The 19,234-nt window shown below is 45.9% G+C and overlaps 1 protein-coding gene across 1 annotated transcript in view; it reads right to left on the bottom strand.

Annotated features, from left to right (window-relative positions):
* Positions 1 to 1,289: 1,289 nt before the first annotated feature.
* The window catches only part of KDM5C (lysine demethylase 5C), a 32,334-nt gene continuing 14,389 nt past the window's right edge, over positions 1,290 to 19,234 (bottom strand). The window contains 15 exon segments of the mRNA XM_016219649.2: positions 1,290 to 2,482; positions 2,587 to 2,786; positions 2,923 to 2,989; positions 3,262 to 3,651; positions 3,653 to 3,862; positions 4,034 to 4,171; positions 4,331 to 4,510; positions 4,987 to 5,125; positions 5,709 to 6,067; positions 6,759 to 6,864; positions 7,467 to 7,614; positions 7,743 to 7,867; positions 7,957 to 8,138; positions 12,598 to 12,792; positions 12,901 to 13,020. Of these exon segments, the coding sequence (XP_016075135.1) occupies positions 2,117 to 2,482; positions 2,587 to 2,786; positions 2,923 to 2,989; positions 3,262 to 3,651; positions 3,653 to 3,862; positions 4,034 to 4,171; positions 4,331 to 4,510; positions 4,987 to 5,125; positions 5,709 to 6,067; positions 6,759 to 6,864; positions 7,467 to 7,614; positions 7,743 to 7,867; positions 7,957 to 8,138; positions 12,598 to 12,792; positions 12,901 to 13,020 (2,925 nt within the window). The 3' untranslated portion in view covers positions 1,290 to 2,116.

The raw sequence follows: 19,234 nt of genomic DNA, 5'->3' as shown, positions 1-19,234 counted from the left end.
TCAGGGCCTGTCTTTTAGCCTTTAAGCCCTTGGTGCAGTGCCCAGCTCCCAAGGAGGAACACCCCTTGTGGAACCAGGCATGATGGGAAGCTGGTGGGCTGCCCCACTGAAGCAGCTTCAATGCTCTTGCTTCCTCGTCTGTATCCTCACAGGCAGACTGAACACAGAATATTCGACCACAAAGAGTGGTTCTTGCATTTGGAGGAACAAGGACCCCCTTATGAATCTGATGCAAGCTGGATAGTCTTCTTGCCAGAAAAACATGCATGCAAACCCTCCAAAAATATGTAAACGACCTCCTGTGATGATCTCTGAGCTAGTCCAACACCTTCACTTTGGTGCCCAGATGAGGAAAAAATCTGCGTAATATAAACACAGCATTAATACCTACATTTAAAAGGAAATTGGGCTGGAAACCATTACCATTATAAAAGAACAGTCACAAAGGGTAACGTATTGCATGATTCCACTTATATAAAATATTCAAAATAGGCAAATCCATATAGATTACTGGTAGCCTTGGAATGGGGAACTGGAGGGAGGAGAGTGATGCCTAAGGTGTATGTAATTTCTTTTTAAAATGATGGAAAAAATTCTAAAATCTTTTGTGGAGATGGTTGCACTAGAATGTAAGCCATTGAACTGTATACTTGAAGTGGGCAAGCTGCGCGGTATGTAAATGACATTGCAATAAAGCTGTTTTTCAAAAGTGAACTCAGGTTGTAAATGACCACACATCTGAGCTTCAGTCCCCATTCATAGAGCAGAAAGAACCCTTGAGGGTGGAGAAAAACCAGGGAAGGGTCCCTGACTGGCACATGGATTGGCCAGAGAACATTCCAGAGTGAGATTATATATATAATCTTGGTCTTGAGGGGAATGAAGCATCACAGACAGTTTTAAGCAGTAGAGTGACATGATCATATCTGAGCTTTAGAAATATCCCTCTGATCTACTGAACTGTACATTTAAAACAGGTAAATTTTACAGTGACTAAATTATACCTCAATAAAGCAAAAAAGCACTCTGGGGCTTGAGGAAGACAGACAAAGGCTATTGGAGGAGTTAAGTGAGAGGTGCAGGGCCATCTGTTGGGAGGTGGAGAAAACTGCGTTGGGGAGTGGGGGACTCAGAATGTCCTGCTCCAGTTCAGGAGAACCTGGTGGAATTCAGTTCCAGAGGCCAGAGCTGGAGGGCTCCCGCCTGAGCACCCCCACCAGCCACTCCACTGACGGGTGATGGCAGACTCCCTGTTCTCCCCTTTGAAGAGAAAGCACTTCAGAAACAAGTTTCCAAAAAATGTTGCTAAGGGTTTTATTTCTAACAAGAGGAAAATAATAAAATAAAATTAAAATAGGCTTCAGCTGGAACCAAGTTTCTTGTTTTGCTTTTTTTTTTCTTTTGAACAAATTAATTACACACCAACAATCTTGTTTTATTACAACATGAACCCAGGAGGAGGAAAGGAGACGGGGTGGACAGGGAGGGAAGGTACAGGTGGCTGTGAGGACAAGCACCAAAAAAGCTTTCTTCAGATTGCAGGGAGCCCTGGTCAGCTCCCCAACCGAATCATTTAAAAGGAACTGTGAGCACAGCTGTGTGAAGTTTCCTCCTCCTGGGTGGATCAATCAGGAGAAGGGAGAGGAAGACGAAGGGGAAAGGGAGGAGGGACACGGGGAGAGTGAGGAGATGAGGGAGGAGGTGAGGTTAGTGTAGCCTGGTCTGGCCAGGGCTGGAACTGGGGCAGGGAGAGGAGTTCCCCAGTTTGCATACGCACTGGCCTTGTCTCTGGAATGGTGCTGGCCCAGCCCCAGCCACACCCTGCCCCTTGCCCCCCTGCCCATCCGTCTGTCTATCTGCCTCAGGTGTCTGGGAATGCTGGTTAGAGGCTACCAGGGAGGGGGACTCCAGGGGCCGGCCCCCAGGAGCTGAGGTCTGAACAATACCTTGGAGTCAGAATATAAAAGTCAAGGGACTCAGGGGTGGGCTGGGGTGGGGGGGAGTGGCCATCCCCCCTACTTGCCCACCTCCCAAGAAGCAGGCTTGATGGTCAGAAAGAGGATCCTTGAGGCCAAGGGGGGGTCTCTGTCGGGGTCTGTGCCAGGCTCAGCCACTGTCACAACTGCTGCTGAGGTGGCTGCTGTGGGCAGGGCACGTGCAGCCGGGGAGTCAGAGTGGATAAAGGGGCTGAGGAGCCTGAACTGGCCCCTAGGGCCGGCTCCAAGCCATTCTGGTTCTCCTGGGTGCTGGGGCTGCCAGTGGTGGGCAGGGGTTGGGGAGGACCCTCAGCCCCAGTCTCCTCCTCCAGCTCCTCCTCCTCCTGGGCCTCCTCGCCCTCTGGCCCAGAGCTCCGGACCCTCTTTGGCTCTAGCTCCTCTCGGGCTGGGTCATCACCCTCCCCACCCCGATCCACCTTCCGCCGCCGCCGCCTCTCCAACGCCCGGCCCCGGGCCCGGCTCCCATGGCGCTCTGCCTTCTCCAGCTGTGATCACAGAGGGGCAGAAAGAGGCGTGGGCCAGTGGTCAGGCCTGGGCTCCCTGCCTGCTTGGCCTGACCTCCTGGCCCTGCCCACAATCCCTTCCTCACCTCTAGAAGTGTGCGGATCCGCTCCAGGTCTGGAGGCTGCCCAGCCTGCAGCAGCTGCCAGATGCTGTGGTTTTCATCCAGGGTCACCTCAAGCAGGTCCCCCTCCAACATGAGCTCCTCCAAGGGGGCCCGGGTTGCCTCAGGCAGCTCCAACATGGGGCCAGTCAACTGTGGCAACAGTGACGACAGCAGCTCCAGGTCTGGGGGTTTGCAGAGACGGGTTGTGTTAGAGGCGGCCCCTGACCACTTCCCCACTACGACAGAGCCAACGACCACATGGGTCAAGTCTGCTGATACCCAATAAACAGCCTGCCCACATCTACACCTGCCTCTTACCTGAGCCTTCTCCCAGGGCTACCTTCTCAGGACTGGTCACGCTGTCTCCGTTCTCCAACCCCTGGGCCTGCTAAGGAGAGCAAGAATGGGGAGTGGGGACTGAAGAACCAGGCTCTGTTCTTCCCCACAATCCGACACTCCTCCCTCCCCAACGCCCCAGGAGAAGGGCAGACACAGACTACCAGCAGGGAACAGTCTAAGGAATCTGGACAAGATACAGAATGGGCAGGGAGGGTGGGCCAAAGGAGATGGAAGGTCAGAGATCAGGGACAGGGCCGGAGCCTAAACAGGGAGGGAGCTGGGTGACAGAAATTTGAGGACAATAGATGGGCAGCTCACCTTGGGCATATCCTTGCCATTGCCTTCTCTGAGAGGATCAGAGGCAGGGGCTGAAGGGTAGGTAGGGGGTTCCTCCGGCCTGGGTTCAGCCTGCAGCCGCTGGCGAAGTTCAGCCAGCCGTCCCAACAGAGCAGTCACATCCTCAGAGGCCAGAGCCTGCCTGGCACGACCTTGCCAGCTGATGGCCCTCTCTGTGAGGCACTGTAAGGCCTCACCCTCGGGCAGCCGCACGGGCAGTCTCTGCAGGGCTACCAGCAGTGCCAGGATGGTCTCCAGGCGCGGGCGCCGTGAGCGCATACACAGCGGACATAAGAATTTGGTGTCCCACTCCCACCAGGCCAGCAGTGGGGATGAGGTGGGATTGGGCCTCGGGGAGCTAAGGAGGCGGGGGTACCGACACACATCTCCCATGGAACCAGTCCTGACACAAGTCACACTGCAGGGCTCCCACCCCGGCAGGAACCTGCCCACACACACAGATGGAGTTTGCAGAGGCAGCCGTGGTCGATGATGCCAGTGGACTGGGCTTGGCAGAGTTGGTGCGTCGTAGCTGCAGGATGCCCTCCTTCTCCTTCTGTTCCCCCTCCTTGAAGGCCACGATCTGCCGTGCCCAGGGCAGGGGAGAGGAGGTCAGCCTCCCTTGTATGGTGTCATAAATACCCCACCCCCAAACCAGGAGAACTAGGCCCAGCAAGCAAGTGGTCTGCCTGTGGTCACCCAGCTCAGACACTGGTCGCCAGGCTCTTCTCCCCATGTGGCCCAAGTTCCTTACCACAGAGCCTGGGTCCCTGAGGTCCTGCGCAGATAGCCCCAGCAGCTCTGTGTCAGACTTGTACAACCCCAGCTCCTTCTCCATCCACCGGCTGCGCTTGGTGCTGTCTGAGCCGGCATCTGCGCATGGGCAGAGCACCTGAGGGAGGCACACAGAGGAGGGATGATGGGCTTCCCCTGCCACCCACCCTCTCTCCTCCCCTCCCCAGCACCCCTAAACCCCCATGTCCTTATATGAGCCATCCTACGACAGCCAGGCCCGAAGCTGGAGAAGCTGTGGGTCAGGTTCCAGCCTCACCTCCAGGAGCGTGTAGCATGAGTTCTTCTTGAGGAAGGTCTTAGAAGCCTTCTCCCTCCAGGAGTGCGCTGTCAGTACCTGCAGCTCTAGCTGTCTCAGTTCCTCCAATCCCACAGGTAGGTCTCGACCCACGGCCACCAGGCCCTCCAAGTCATCCAAGCAGGGGTAGTGGTCACCATTCTGGGACAGGGGCAAGAAAAAGCTCAATTCAACATGCCAACATCCACTGATGCTCTGTGCCCGGCCCTGAGCTGGGAAGACGGATTGGACTCGCAATATTGAGGCAGAATAAAACAGGGCTCATTCTAAGACAAGCACACCCACGTGGCTCTCCCTCACAACTCCTACAGCCATTGGCTCAGCCCCCAGATATCCAGTCAGTCCCCAGGACCACCAGACGAGCTATTTTGTTGTGGTTTGCCTCTTCTACCCTCCCTGCCCCCACCATTCTCACTCTCACCAGCCTCCTCTCTTCTCTTCTCTCAGGCCAGCCTCGCAACCCCTCTTCATGCTACTCACTAAGCACATTTTGCCTCTTCACAATGTGCCGTGCCCCTCTCTGGCCAAGCCAAGCCAATCCACAACCCAATGTATGTCATCTCTGCTGGTTAGACTGAAGGTTTGGGGTGGAGGGAGGGGGGCGACAGGGTCCTCACTTGGATCTCATCCACATCAGCAATCCAGGCCCGGGCCTTAGCAAGAGCCTCCTTGAGAGCCTGGATGTTGGGCAGGTGAACAGGGATGTTTTCTGCCTCATGGATTATGGCCTCGAGTGTGGCTGGTGGATGCTTCTGCCTAAAGGTAGGGAAAAAGAGGCCTCAGTCTGGGGTGGTCTGCCTGACCAGAAACCCAGCCTGGCCACCAGGTATATTGGCGTGAGCCCTTGGGGCTGCCACGTGGGCCTACTTGCATGTATTCTGCCTACGGGTGGCTGCCAGTCACTGCTTGCTCCAGACTGTATGCACCCAACTTCTGCCAGAGCCCTCGTGCCTCAGCTTGTCCGCCAGTCTGTCAGCCTGCTGGCAGTGCCTACACACACAATCTGAGGTATTACTCTTGTGCTGTAGTTTGTCAGATTGCCCTGTGCGTAATGTCTTTCTACCAACGTGTGTCCATCTGCCTGTTGGTACTCATGCTTGTGTGTGTGCACATGTGTCAGCTGCAGAGCTCTTCTATAAGCCTCTGTATCTGTCCATCTCTGCTTCCCCACAAGCTTGTCTCTGCTTCTATGTGTACACGGAGTTTTAAAAAAAGGGAAGGAGAGTCAATACACCAACACAGGAGTCTGGTGCCCAAGGCCACCCATGGGAGTCATCTTTAGCTTCTTCACTAAATCTGAAGGTGGGGTAGGGTGGAGAAGGGAAGAGGCTGGACTTACCTGGCCTCCAGGCAGAGGTGGGCCTTTTCCTCCCAGCGTTCGGCAATGGTCAGCAGCTCCTGCAGCTCGGCCCGGGCCTTATCCACAGCAGGGCTAGGTGCTACGCTGGCACCTGCGGCCAACAGTCCTCGCATGACAGCCAGGGTGCCCCTTCGGGCTGAGGGAGCCAACGTGCGTTTCACCTCATCCAGCCATCGCGCCTGTTCCACCTGCCGCTGGAGCTGCTGGGCCTCAGGCACCTCCACCCCCAGCTGCCGCCCCCTCTCCAACAAGGACTGCAGTAGCCCTGGGCTGGAGGGCAGTGAGGCCAAGGCCTCACGGGCCTCAGCCTGGTAGGCCTCCACCTGTTCCAGAATACCCTACCAGGACACAGACGAAGAACAAACTCTTCAGTTGGGCTCACTTAGAGGTCCCACCACCAGATCCCCTTGCCCACCGACCTTCTCACCCTTCAGTATTTGGGAAGAGAACCTAACATGGGCTGGCCTCTCCTCCTTCACCATGGCCAGTGGTTCCTAACCCTCACTGCCTATTTGAATACTCTGGGGAATTTGTTAAAAATGCAGATCCCTGGGCCTGACCCCTAGAGATTAATAGGGGGTCAGTCAGGAGTCTCTGCTTTGTTTAAGTCCCAGAGGATTCTGATGTACAGCACCAGGACACCCACCATGCTCCATGCTCCGCCTTCTCACAAACCCCTCCACTCACGCCAGTGTCTACAGCTTCTCCATCCCACTTCTCTACCTTTCTGAACTTGACTCAGCTTCTCAGGCCCATAAACACCCTCCTTACTTCCTCCTTTTCCTCTTTTAGCTCCGCCAGAAAACCTTCCCTTGACTCTGCATCCTGTACTCATGCCCTTGCCAGCGGTCTCTCAAATCCCATTTCTAAGGGACAGTCACAAGACCCTTTGCCTCCTATCTCCCATTATTTTCTCACATGTCTTGCCTAAATAACTGATGCTTTTTAAGGGAGCCAAGCGTGGCCTGCTGTTCAGGTCCCCCAATCCCCGTGAGCACTCAGCAGCACTCCAAGACCTCCTCCACTTACCTTAACATCCCCAATCTGGTGCATGGCACACGGCAGGTTGTTCATCTGGTCCAGAAAGGTCCGGAGCTCAGCCAGGGTCATCTGCAGACCAGCTACCCTGTGGGGACTGTGAAGTTTCAGATGTGAGGTTTCAGGTCAAAAGCCAGTCCCCTCCTTCCATGTCTGTGCTGAGACAACACCTTTCCTCACACCTTCCCACCTTGATCTCTCATGCGTCAGCTTCCCCAGCTGCCCAGGGTAGGGGGAGGCTCTCAGATATAGGCACATCCAATGATGAGGGAGAAAAATTAGAAGAGGGGACACAGGATATATCTGGGAAGGGGGGGGGTTAGAAATTGATGGTAACAGAAGCTGGACTTTCCATCCTCTACTGTGATCTATGGTCAAGGGTTATGCTTCTGTGTCCTTTTCTTGCCCTTAAACTTCCACACCTGTCCTGCACACAAATTCCCTCGGCCTATCTGCAAACTCCTCCAGGAACTGACAAAATGAAGCATTTCTAGCTTTCCTCGAACCGAGATGCTTCTCTATCCTAGTTGCCTGGTCTCTCTGCCCTCCCACACCACCTCCCATGCCACCTTGCACTGCAGTGCTTCTCAGCTTCCTACTGATGTCATCTGCCCAATGGTCAGAGTCCATCCCTTGTAGCACTTTTCCCAGGTGCTGTCTCAACAGGCTACCTGTGCCCAACACCTCATGCTGCCATACCCAGCTTCCTGGCCGCTGACCAGTCCCAGAGCCCGGGACACGCAAGCCTCTGCCTCACTCAGGCAGTTCTTCAGTCGCTGCAGCAACTCACTGTTAGGAAACCTCCGTTCACGGGCCTCAGACTCTAGTGCTCTCAGCTCTTCAAGGCCTGGAGAAAAAATGAGAGCAGCAAGGAGTATGCAGTATTGAGTAAAGGCAGAGGGAGAGGGTGGGGGGCACAGAAGAAAAGGGAGTAGAACTTGCCTGTGGAGTCCCTCCGTCCCCCCCATCACTCACTGCGCTTCCGCCCATCCTCCACCTCCAGGGCCACTCGCACTTTGTTGGCCCAGGTGTCAAAGGACTCAGCCCGAACCTTCAGCTTATGTAGCATGGCAGGGAGCTCATCCAAGGTGTAGCGATACCTGGAGGAAGAGGGCAGGGAAGAGCACTCTGGCCCAGCTCCGCATCTCCCTCCTCGGCCCACTTCCTCCAGGTAGGCCCCCCTGCTCACCGCAGGTACTGCCGGCTACTGGAACACTTGCAGAGGTCATTGATGTGGGAAAGGCAGACAAGGCCGTCTGGGCAGTCATAGCAGGCCAGGGCTGATAGGAAGCATGTGGTCTTACACTTGATGCACTGGCGCTCATCATCCGGGAGCAGCTCAAAAGCCTCTCGCTCAGCTTCTGTGATGCCCTAGGAGCGGTTTGACCCATGCACATTATATAGGACCAGAACAGGGCCCACACCTCAGGCACTACTGAGCCCTGTGTTAGAAACAAATCTGTGCAGAGCTGTGAGGGAGACCAAACTTCAAGGAGCACACTGCCTGTATGAAGTCCAGACTCGCACAGCTGGGGGAATGAGATGAACCAGGGGAAGAATCAGAGTGGGCTGAGCGGAAGAAAAATTAGGTAAGATTCAGATCAGCTAAAAGGGCCTTTTGGGTGGGAGAAGGTAAGAAAAGTGGTGATCAAGGCACCAGAGAGGTGGCAAGGTGTGGCAGTGGGCAGGAGAAAGGCCATATGCTGCAGAACAATGATGGCTTCTAGTCACTCAGCGCCCACTGTGCTCCAGGCACCGTGCTTGCTGTTTAGCAGACAGGACACACTATGTGCACATACCTAAGTTACAGAAATAAAACTATGTGCCCGTGTCCACTGTTTAAAAATACAATATATTTTTTTAACAACATGGCCTCCAAACCTAAGCAATGACTTCATCTGGTGCACAGATGAAGAAAAGGCAATCCATTCCAAAAACGGAGGACAAGTTGGCTTTGTGGGAGGAATTGAAAGATAATACAATGCCACCATTATGGGAAATTTTAGGGATTTTAAAAGGACATTTTGATTCTTAACAGTTTTTATCTTCTGTTTCTTTAACTTTAACAACTAACTTCTACATAAGATATGAGTCCAGTGCATATTACAAATCCTACTTGGCCACTTAATAGTTGTGTGATCTTGAATAAATTATTTAAACCTCTTAGGTTTCAGTCTCCCTATCTTGTAAAATGGAGATAATGGTACCATCCTCATTGTGTTATGAGGATTAACAAAGATAAAGCAACTAAGGACTTAGAAAAGTATCTTAATACTTAGACACATAGACCAATAGAACAGAATTGAGAGCCCAGAAATAAACCCCTATATATATATGGGTCAACTAATATTTGGCAAGGTAGCTCAGGCTATTTAATGGGGAAAGGATAGTCTCTTCAATAAATGGTGCTTGGAAAACTAGATAACCACATGCAAAAGAATGAAATTGGACCCCTATCTTACACCACTCACAAAAATTAACTTGAATTAGATTAAAGATGTAAACATAAGACCAAAAACCATAAAACTTCTAGAAGAAAACATAAGAAAAAAATCTCCTTGACATTGGTCTTGGCAACAATTTTTCTTCCTGGCACCGAAAGCACAAGCAAAAAGCAAAAATAAATGGGACTAAATCAAACTAAAAAGGTTCTATGTAGCAAAAAAACACACACAAAAAATCCCAACAATCAACAAAATAAAAAGCCAACTATGGAATGGGAGAAAATATTTGCAAACCATATATCTAATAAAGGGTTAATATCTAAAATATACAAAGATATAAATATATAACTCAATGGCAAACAACAAACAATTCTGGACAAAGGACCTGAATAGACATTTTTTAGAAGTCATACAAATAGCCAACAGATACATAAAAAGATGCACATCACTAATCTTCAGGATAATGCAAATCAAAACCACAATGAGACCTCACATCTGTTAGGATGACTATCTAAAAAAGATAAGTGTTGGTAAAGACAAGGGGAAAAGAAAACCTCTGTGCACTGTTGGTGGGAATATAAAATGGTGCAGCTACTATGGGAAACAGTATGAAGATTCCTCAGAAAATTAAAAATAGAACTATCCTATGATCCAGCAATCCCACTTCTGGGTACTCATCCAAAGAAATAAAAAACACTAATTCAAAAAGATATCTGTACACCTGTGTGTTCATCAAGCATTATTTACAATAACCAACATATGGAAGCAACCTTCAAATGATGAATGGATAAAGAAGGTGTGATCATAAACAGTATTTCTGATCTGCAGATGTGAAGGCCAGCTGTATGCATTGTTCTATACCATTTTATATAAGGGACTTGAGTATCTGTGGATTCTGGTGTCTGCCAGGCGTCCTGGAACCAATCCTTCAAGGTCAAACGTTTGATATAAGTTTTCAACTGCATGGGGTGATGGGGGGCAGGGTGTGCAGTTGGCATCCCTATCCCCTGTGTAGTTCAAGGGTCAGCTGTATATTCAATAAAATATTACTCAGTCATAAAAAAGAATGAAATCTTGCCATTTGCAACAACATGGATGAACCTAGAGGGTACTATGCTAAATGAAGTAAGTTAGAGAAAGACAAATACCATATGATTTCACTTATATGTGGAATCTAAAAAACAAAACAAACCAACCAACAAAACAACACAGAAACAAACTCACAGATACAGAGAACAAACTGATGGTTGCCAGAGAGGGGCAGGTATGGGGGATGGGTGCAAATGGCCACTTACAGAGTAAGTCATAGGGATGTACTGTATAGCACAGGTTACAGGGGTGGGCAAAAGCAGGTTTACAGTTTTAATACAAATAAATAATACAGTAATTAATAAATAATACAAGAAAAACTCTTCCATGTTCTCACAACTATAAACCTACTTTTGCTCACCCTGTACAGTCAATAATACAGTGACTGCGTATGGTAACAGATAGGTACTAGATTTACAGTGATCACTTCATAACATATATAAATGCCTAATTACTATGTTGTACACCTGAAACTAATATCATAATTGTCAACTTTTAAAAAAATAAGTTATAAAAAATAAAATAAAAAATGTTTAAAAAGAAAGAAAATGTGATACACACACTGGAATATTATTCAGCTATGAGAAAGAAGGAAATCCTGCCATTTGTGACAACATAGACATTGAGAGCATTATACTAAATGAAATTAGACACAGAAATACTACTAGGATATCACTTATATGTGGAATTTTAAAAAGCTGAACTCATAGAAACAAAGAGTAGATTGGTGGTTGCCAGGAGCTGGGAGGTAGAAGAAATGGGAAGATGTTGGTCAAAGTTATAAGTAAGTTTGGGGGATCTAATGTACAGCATGGTGACTACGGGGGGGGGGGGGAGAAGTGCTCAACAAATATTTACTGTTATTAACTCTACTTTTCAGATAGGATACCTATTTCACAGGACTATCTCATTTTACTAAGGAGGAAGGTAAGTCCCAGAGACAGAGTTACTAAGTTACCCAATGTGAGAATCTGACTGCAGTTAATTTTGACTCTGCAGTCAGAGAATGCTTTAAAGATGAAGCCCCCTAGGTATTTTTGGATCATGGACTCCTCTGAAAATTGGATGCCATCTATGAGCCCTCTCCCCAGAAAAGCGTACACATGTACGTATGTACGTATACACACATACGTATGTACGTATACACACACACAGACACGAGTCTTCTATAGAATTTCAAGACTTAGGGTCCAGAACAGTTCTCTAAGGTAAGGGCCCAGTGTAAAGAAATCTGAAAGGCAGGATGAGAACGGCTAGTTCTTCCACCTTGCTTTGGCTTTGTCCTGTAGTCTGGCATGGCCGCAGGGTCATCATTTAATAACAGTACTGAACAAAGAGAGACAGTGATGCCTGACAACACCCAGGGGCCCACCAACTAATGCCACAGACTGACAGGCCCCACACTTCCAACTCTTACTGTTACTACAATTCTCCTTGAAGCCCACGCTCATAGGAAAAATTATAAAGGAGCTTTAAAATAAAGTGTTACCTAAAGTGGGCAGCAAGGGATCCCTCAGAACTAGCATTCCTTTGTAATCCTATGGAGGACTTGAAGTTAATTCCTTAATTGGGCAAGTGTGATGCTTTAAGAGGGCAGCTGAACTACACTCACCTACACACACACAACTGACATGCTTATGAGAAATCTATTAAAGGAGGGCTGCCCTCTACTTGGTGATATTACCTCAGTGTGAGCTGCTAAACCATCTGAATAAAATGGCATTTCCTAAGAAATGTTTCCGATTTCAATCATTTTCTTCATGTATTAATAGCAGCTGTTACACTGCAAGTGCAGTTAACAGATGCTTTGACATAAACCACCTTACGTAACCTTTACCTCCTTGCAAGTTAAGTATTTATTTCCATTTTACAGAGTGGGAAAGTGAGACTATGAGAGGTTAAGGGACTTGAAAAGGTCATCCAGGTAATCGGTATATGCCAGTCTGCCTAGTTGCGTTATTTAAATAATAATGAACAGCAGCTATACTAGCACCTGCTATGGCTCAGTTACTTAATAAACATCTTAATCTACCCAACTATTCAAAAAGATAAGCCTTATTATAATCCCAAATTTTCAGACAGGGATACCGATATTCAGTGAAGTAAATTAACTTACTCGTGGTTGCTAGTAAATGGAAGAGCAGGGAATGGAATATGGTTCCCCATCAAGATGCATCTGGTTCTTTTCACCACTCCCCCAAAGTAGAAGCTACATCTACTTCTTGGGGCTGTCCCTTCCTCCCCTCACCTCTGCCATGCTAGGGTGCCTGACCCAGGGCACTCTCCCCACCACTCACCTTCTCCAGCAGAGCCTTCCGTAAGCGCCGCTCCTCCTGAACCATGATGAACATTTCCTTATGCACAGCTGCCGCCAGGTTCAGGTCCAGCTTCTCTGGGCAGGCAGCCATCTTGCATATGAGCTCCTCATGGGAGAAGACGCAGTATCTACGGAGCCGGCGGTAGTGCTCAATGCACTGGCGCCCAGCTGGCAACTGTGGACAGGTTCAAAGTTGAGTTTGGCCAAAGTCTGGAGGCCATGGTGCCTCAGCTTCCCCATAACCCTCCTGCTTCTCCCTTCCAGCCCACCATACTCGACTCACCCAGTCAGCAGTGCAAAAGTTGACAGCCTCGGCAAAATTGTAGCCTTGGTTGAAGCCACTGTGGTAAGCACGAGGAAAGGTAATGACGAATTCTCCTGCACACTGGTTTGTGCGGACAACCTGAGGAAGAAAGGCCCAAGTCACTGAGACAGACTTTCACAATCTGCAGAAAGTTGGTCTCTAGTTCTCAAGGTTTTGTGTTGATAGATGACAGGAAAATTAGTCAAAAGAAAGACAGTACATACGAAAATATTTCAACCTCACTAGTAATTTTTATAAAAATTTAAAATATCACCTTTCATTAAGCTAATCAAGGTTTTTTCATTAATAATTCTTTTTATCAGTTATATATGCAGTTTCAAGAGCCAAATGGTTCTACACGGTTTATTATAAAATCAGCAGGCCCTGCCATTCTCCACTCCCCAGAGCCAAATGCTTTCACCTCTTATTATTTTGGCATTTACATTAATACTGAATAACATGCCTCTAGACTATGTTAAAAACAGCCTACTTCTCAATTTGCCTAATTTTCTACGAATGTTATTAGAAATTTAATCCCCGCCCTTGGGACAAGTGTCCAACTCTATCAGTTTTAACATTTCTGTAAGTCGCTCATGGAGCCTTACGATCTGTTCCAATCTGGACCAATCAGTGCCAGATGTCCTTCCCAGATTATCACTCTCCTGTGACAGGTCACCTGTGTCCCAGATCCCATGGTTTCCTCTTTGTTGGTTTATTCCTTTGCTGTGCTTGGGCACATTTCTCCTATAGCTTCCTGAGAAATGATGGGAAGAACTTTTTTTTTTTTTTAATTGCATATAGAATTCTAAGCTGAAAATCATTTGAAGGCATGGCTCTGGTCTTCTAGATTCTAGTGTTGCTTTTGAAAAGTCTGAAGCCATTCTGATTTCTAATACTTTGACTTAAACCTGTTTTCTCTCTCAGGAAGCTTGTAGGATTTTTCTGGTCCCAGTGTTTGATATGAAAATCCATCAAATATATCTTGGTGTGGATCTACTTTCATTCATGTACTGGGTAGGCCCTTTGATTCTAGAAACTCAGTCTTTCGATTCAGGGACATTTTCTTGAATGATTTCATTAATTATTTGATCCTTTCCATTTTTATCTATTTTCTTTTCAGAACTCCTAGTATTTAAATATTGAACCTCCTAAACAAATTCTCTAATTTTCTCTATGTTTTCCCATCTTTATCTTTTTATTCTATTTTTTTGTGGGAGATTTCCGTAACTATTTTTTTTAAGGTTCAATCTTGATTTATTTATATTTTTTAGTTTAGCCCTTTGAATAATTTTCTTAGTAGTTGTTCTAGATATCATAATATACAAATATCACTTATCAAATTATACTGGTACCAACAATATATCAAACCTAATGACATGTAGAAACCCTACATATTTTTAGGTCCTTTTAATATCCCCACTTTAAAAAATAGTTATCTTACATATTTCCTCAACCTACATTGAGCATATTAAATTATAATTTTTGCTTCAACTATCAAATGTGATTTAAAAGTTAATGATAAAATTGAGTTTATTATATTTTTACCTCTATTATACTCATTCTGATTTCCATAGCTATTCATTTTCTAACTTTTTATGTTTTTTAAATTTTTTAGCTTTGCTAGCATAATTTTAATTTCCAAGAGCTCTTTTTTGTGCTCTGTATGCTTTTAAAATAGTATTTGTTCTTATGTTTGCAATATATGCTCATCTTTGAAGATATTACTGAGGCTTTTCCTTTCCTTTTAAAAGTTTACTTCTCCCTGGCTATGCTCTGTTTCTCCAAGTTGTTTTTTTTCCTGTTTGGTTCTATTTTGTTTTTTATAGGTTCCTTGGTTGTATGTTAATTTGTGGCTACTTATATTTAAGAGTAAAGAGAAATTCTGAATGCATAGGTAAAGTCTGTCAACTGTAAGCTTCACTGTAGGGTGATCTGGCTGAGCCATTTAGCTTGGGAAACTCTAGGTCTTCCCTCTTGGGCGATTCCTGAAGGAAAAGCATCACTGCCCATATTCTGAGAGCCAAGTGGAGGAATGTGGCTGGGAACCTCAGCTTCTGGTCTGTATACAGTAACAAAGCCGACTATGTTCACTGTACCTCCACCCTCAACTGTACCTAGAACACCTCAATCCAGACATCTTCTATTTTAACCTCTTCAAAAGTCAATTTCCAGTCTTTTGCTAAAGTGAGGGAGGGCACATTTCCAGCTGCCCAGCACAGGAGGGTTATCTCACAGCTTCTTATATAGATACAACTCAATCCTGATTTTCATCTCATTTTTCTTTATCCCCAAAATGCCTGGTGCCACCGACTATTAAACCTTTAGGGGACTGTGAGGTATAAATCAGATGTACCAGTACTGGCTTAAGGTTGAGTTTCTTATGTTTTCTAGTTTCAACCATTTTATCACTGTGTTCTCTCGTTTATCCATCTCTGTTCTTTTACCTTAAATAAAAAACCCTTGTGCCATTTCAGTGGAGTTTCGGTATACAATGGAAGTGTCCATGTGTATGTTTAATTCTCCATTTTTACTGAGAAACCTCATAAAATTTTCTAAGATCAATATTCATTGCTGATGAAGACAAAGTGAAATAGGTACAGTGTCAATAAGGGGATCAATAATTTCTACTCTCTAGAAAGCAAAATTGCTAATACATATCAAGAACCTAAGATGCTTATACCATTCAACTCAATGATTCCCCTGCTAGGATTCTAGATTAATGTGGAGAGAACTAACATTCTAAAAATATTGAATCTTCCCACATGTGAAAACATCTACACGTTTATTCGGGTCATGCATCAACTCCTGCCTCCAACGCATTTTCTTCTCAAATGTCTACTAAGAGGCAACATTAGCATTTCTTGCCTGTATTATTGCACCGGGCCACATTACCAACCACTAGAATTGTTTTCCAAAAAATGCAAATCTGACCCTACTGAGAAGCCCTCACTTGAATCCCCATGTCCACATGATAAAGCCCCAGCCAGACAGGTAAACTCTTCTCTTCCTTTCAGAGTCATTTCTACAAATGCTTTCTTCTTCTTTTTTAAAAAATGTCTTTATTGACTTCAGAGAGAGGAAGAGAGAGGGAGAAAGATAGAAACACCAATGATGAGTCATTGATCAGCTGCCTCCTGCATGCCCCCTACTGGAGATCAAGCCTGCAACCGGGGCATGTGCCCTGACCAGAAATCGAACCTAGATCTCCTGGATCATAGGTCGATGCTCAACCGCTGAGCCATGCTGGCCAGGCACAAATGCTTTCTTGATCATCTCACCTTGCTTCCTAAGGACCCAGTCTGTTGTTCTTTTGTAGCACTTCTAACATTTTATTCTACTTGTTTACTCACCTCTGTCCTCCACCCATCTGTGCATACCCATAGGCAGGGACTGGTTTATTTACCTTCGGGGTGATGACCAGAGGCCTTGCACATAGAGGGAGTTCTAGCAATACATGTTGAATGATCCAGTTCTAGCCTTAATTTTATAGATGTGAAAACTGAGTCCCAGAGAAGTCTCAAGTAGCAGAGCCAGAAATAGAAACTAATGTTCCTGACTCTTTGTCTCAACCTACCCCCTCATTTTGGCAATGTCACTTTACTGTTTCCTATGTAGTTATTTTAAAAAGCTCTCCTCACTTTCTGCAGCTGTTAAAAAAAAGACCCAAATGTCTATCAAATGGTGAATGTATAAACAAAACATAGTATACTCATACAATGGAAAATGATTCCATTATAAAAAGGAATGACGTTCTGACACAGGCTACAATATGAACTTGGAAAACATTATGCTAAGTGAAAGAAGCCAGACACAAAAGACCAAATATTATTATATTTATATGAACTGTCTTCAAAAGGCAAATCTGTAGAGACAGAAGGCAGATTAGTGGTTGTCTGGGACTAGGGGTTGGAATGGAGAGTGACTGCAAAAGGGCATGAAATACCTTTTTGGAGTGATAAAAATGTTCTAAAACTGGATTGTGGTCATAGTAGCACAATTCTGTAAATTTGCTCAACTGTATACTCAAAATGTATGAATTTTATTGTATGTAAGTTATACTGCAATAAAGCTGCTTTTAAAAAGACTTGGTATTTTTACTTTTAAATATTTTTATTGATTTTTAAAGAGAGAGGAAAGGAGGGAGAGCGAAACATCGATGTGAGAGTGTAATATTCATCGGCTGCCTCCTGCACGCCCCCTACTGGGGATGAGTCTGCAACCTGGGCATGTGCCCTGACTGGGAATCAAACAGGCAACCTTTTGGTGCACAGAACGAGGCCCAACCAACTAAGCCACACTAGCCAGGGCAAGACTTGGTATTTTTAAAAAGGTGGCTATAAACAGCTCATAGTAAGGAAGCAAAAATCATCCCAGTCTAGCACTGTCCAATATAATGCCAGCCACATATGCTCTTTTAAATTCTCTAGTAGTCACATTAAAAAAGTAAAACAGGGGGAATTAATTTCAATATATTTTATTTAACTTAATATAGCTGCAATATTATTTCAATGTGTAATGGGTAAATAAAAGTATTAGTGAGATATTTTATATTGTTTGTTTTGTACTAAGTCTTGAAATCCAACATGTGTTCTGTCAGCACATTTCAGTTAGGATTAGCCACACTTCAAGTGCTCAGTAGCCACATGTGGCTAGTGGCTACCAAACTGGACAGTGCCATCCTAGGTTAAACTTACAAAAAAGATTTTAAATCCATGCACTGATTACTGCTACGTCAAAATTTACATAGAAAAACAACAGGTGGAAACAAAAAATGTGAAGGAAATAAAGATGACCTATTTCCATTTTTTGGGAAGGGGGCATATTTCTTTTATAATGAAAATTATACTATGTATCTATAAAAAGAAATGGCCTTTTCTCACCAAAGAGGAAGGAGGGGGCAGGCTAAAGATAGCTCTGAGGGAGCTCCAACTGGCTAAACTACAGCCTGCCAACACGAGAATATGAAAATCACAGATGCCTTGGATTGAGGGATACTGCCATGAGCAAGAGAAATGCTGTGGAAGAGCACATGTTTAAAAGTCTGTAATAAAGTTTTTAAAAAAGAGGTAAGGACTAAACAGCTACAGATATATGCACCTTTTTTTTTTTTTTAACATTTTTTATTTATTTTTTTTAGAGAGGAGAAAGGGAGAGGGAGACGGAGAGAGGGAGAAACATTGATGTGAGAGTGCAACATCAATCAACTACCTCCTGCATGCCTTCTACTGGGGATCGAGCCCACAACTCAGGCACGTGCCCTGACCAGCAACCTTTTGGTGCACAGGACGATGCCCAACCCACTGAACCACATTGGCCAGGGCTATATATGCATCTTTTTCTGTTTTTAAAAAATATATCTTTATTGACTTCAGAGAGAGGAGAGGGAGGGAGAGAGAAAGAAACATTAATGACAAGAGAGTCACTGATCGGCTGCCTCCTGCACACCCCCGACTGGGGATCAAGCCCGCAACCCAGGCATGTGCCCTGACCGGGAATCGAACCCCAATTGCCTGGATCCTAGGTTGACGCTCAACTGCTGAGCCACGCTCGGTTGAGCTATATATACATCTTAGTTGTCTGAATTCTTAAGGAGATTCCTCCTCTACTCTTCTAATTTTCCTTGACATTGTAGGCAAGGTTTGAGGAAAGGTCAGACACAATGTCTAGTTGTGAAGAGAACTGGAAGGGCCCTTGATCATCTCAGCATCTCAACTCCAATAATTCTTAAATGGGGCGAGGTGGAGACGGAAAAGGGTACTCTACCTTTAAGTGGAGGAAGGCTGCCTGAACTGCTGCAGAATGCTCCCTCTAATTTCCTAGACATCTCAGTCCTTGGTTAAGTATCACAAAAATGTATAACACAAAATATTACTCAAAGGGTATGTAGTATATTAAAACAAGGTGAAGGCAAGGAGAAATTTGGGTGAGAACCAGTGACCCAGTCCAAAGCCCTACTGTACAAATGTCCAGGGATCTCGAGGAGACATTAATTCAATACGTACTGACTGCCTACCTCAATATGTACATGACCCCATGCATTAGACTGTCAGGGCAGATAAGGGTGGGGGGTAGAAGGGAGTGAGGAGGAGTACAGAATAAGACTCAAAGCAGAGGTGGTGAACGTACTAAGCCATGTTCCTACAGGACTGTTGATCAGGTTGTTTTAAGATCCACACCAGAAAACTAGCTGATGCTAACTGATGCTGGAAATTCTCAGGAATATAAAGTCTCTTATAGGTAAGCCAGGTTGTATGCCCAGCAAAACGTTTTATAGGGCGGGAGAGGTACACAGAGACAGCATAAGCCAGGACTC

This window comes from Miniopterus natalensis, chromosome X (assembly GCF_054644295.1).
Source record: "Miniopterus natalensis isolate mMinNat1 chromosome X, mMinNat1.hap1, whole genome shotgun sequence".
Classification (NCBI taxonomy): Eukaryota; Metazoa; Chordata; class Mammalia; order Chiroptera; family Miniopteridae; genus Miniopterus; species Miniopterus natalensis.
This window is presented reverse-complemented; position numbering and strand designations above follow the sequence as displayed.